This window comes from Perkinsus marinus (genome assembly GCF_000006405.1).
Source record: "Perkinsus marinus ATCC 50983 genomic scaffold scf_1104296934318, whole genome shotgun sequence".
Taxonomy (NCBI): Eukaryota; Perkinsozoa; order Perkinsida; family Perkinsidae; genus Perkinsus; species Perkinsus marinus.
In genome coordinates this window covers 1-2,042 of record NW_003214850.1, presented here as the reverse complement: position 1 = coordinate 2,042, position 2,042 = coordinate 1, and the positions used below count along the sequence as shown (strand labels likewise).

At 54.0% G+C, this 2,042-nt stretch overlaps 1 protein-coding gene across 1 annotated transcript; it reads left to right on the top strand.

Annotated features, from left to right (window-relative positions):
* Positions 1 to 278: 278 nt before the first annotated feature.
* On the top strand, positions 279 to 862 carry Pmar_PMAR026675 (hypothetical protein; the record flags this gene model as incomplete). Its single annotated transcript, XM_002784973.1, has 2 exons — positions 279 to 428; positions 476 to 862. Coding segments are annotated over 2 exons (537 nt in total), but the record flags the coding sequence as incomplete, so codon positions are not given.
* Between the last annotated feature and the right edge of the window lie 1,180 nt (positions 863 to 2,042).

Here is a 2,042-nt window from a genome sequence, read left to right as displayed (position 1 = left end):
ACTACACAGCAAGCTTGATATTCTCATGCGAACCAACCAGTGGCTGGTCGACGAAATCATAGTAAGATGTGAGGTCACTTGAAGAGGTACTCGTCTGTGTCGGGGTGTATGTAATCTCCAAGGCACAACGAGGGGACATCCGTAACTTGACGGACCAATGCGATGAGCTGCGGAAGACTGTCAACTCCCTGGGTTTCCGAGATAGCAAGCCTACGAGCAGCGTAAGCATCTCTTCTGGACTTAGCCGTCAGCACTGTGCGCTCATACAGTAGGATCAGGTCCACGCCAGTCGTCATCAAGTGGCTGTCGGCACTCAGTGCGATGATCTCCCCACTGAGGAAGAGAAGGCGTTGCGCAGCGAACTCCTTCAGGCTAAGCTTGAGCTCAACGAGAAGGAGAGACTCGAGACCAGACGACGACCTCATACAGTGGGATAGGACGCCCTTGGGCAACTGCAGACACCGGTTAATCACAGGTTTGCAGGGACGTCGGCGCCCAAACGATGGAGAGAATAACACCCAACAACCGCATCGTGCTCTCTGACGATGTTATGTGGTGGACCCCGGGGGGCCTCTACAAGGTCGGCAAGTACAGCGTCACTTCGACGACCTGGCCTGCAGGGCCCGACAAGGCTGCTGCTACTTACGGCTATAATGCCCAGACTCCATCTAGCTTCTACGATTCTACTTGTCTACCAACCACTGAAGGCAGTTTTGGTGGCTATCAATACGGAGCCGGGGTTGACGATGACGGCGCTCCCTATTGGGAGTCAGCGCAGGGAGAATACGAATTCGCCGAGAAGGATTCCTTCCTGTGTGGAACTATCGCTCAACAGTATATTCCTCAACTCAATCATCAGTAGCTGCTCCATCGGGACTTAGTTTTTACTGAAGCTTCTACCACCATTGCCGAATTCAGTGTTGTCAATTTTCGGATGATAACGTGCGATTGCTCAGAAGTAACGGCAATACCATGAGCACCGCTGAGAGCGCAGTGAATGGCAGTGCTGTCGAGACTGCCCAAAGAACATCACCAGCGCGTGATGATGCAACGGAGAACTCGCTTGGCAATAGCTTGACAGTCAGTGGTCCTGGCAAAGGTCCTGCATCGGAACCAACAACTGAGCCTGGTAAGGAACGCTGCAGAGGAAAAAGAAAAGTGGTCGACCAACCCTCAGCACGGTCAGAGACGGAGAATGCCGGAGACCCGCAATGCATGAGCAGAGCGGGCAATTGTGACGAGCGAATTGATGGAGCTGAGCGCGAGTGCGCGAACATGGAGCTGGACGGTTGGAGTAGGTCTACGTGCGTAAGCCGGCGGCGGCGGCTATGGATCCTATCGGTCTCAGCCACTCTCGACTTCGGCAACCAGATGACTGAGCTAATCGTCATCGAGGCTGTGAAGGAGTAGAGGTTGTCTTGATGTCGTCATAGACGAGCTTCGCTAAGCTAGATACTTGGCACATCATGGCTTGATAGAGACACTCGACATCTTTACTCGAGAAAGCAAGGCCTTGAGAGTGCGGGAGAGTGGGACACTATCAGGTATCCGCACGGAGATTTTATTGTATTCCTATGGGCTTGGAGCAGGAAGGAACGGGGGATCGACTGAGCTACCGCATGAGCCCGGCGGACGAGGGCTTCTTGCTGCCTTCGACAAAGGCGACCAATCAACGTTCTTCCTATTGTGGCAATCGTCTATACCGCAAACAGTCGGTACGCTCTGGGAAGTTCCTCAGCATCTTCGCTACAGATTCGAGCGAAGAAGTCCCTGTTGGAGTTCCGGCTCCGAGTCTACTTCTTCTCGAAGACATGCTTGGATGCCACCAAGGGTCGCCGCCCTATATCCAGAATCAACCGGTAGCTTTCAACCGGACCACACCAGGCGATGGATTCATCAGGTCCCAGGCGGACCATGACTGGAGTGCCTATACGGCCTTCCTCGGGAAGCAAAGGCGACTCTCCAGCGACAGCTTGAGCGAACTCATGCCCTACTATGTGCTGCCTTATATCGACGCGCCGCACACGCACGAGCTGACCCAG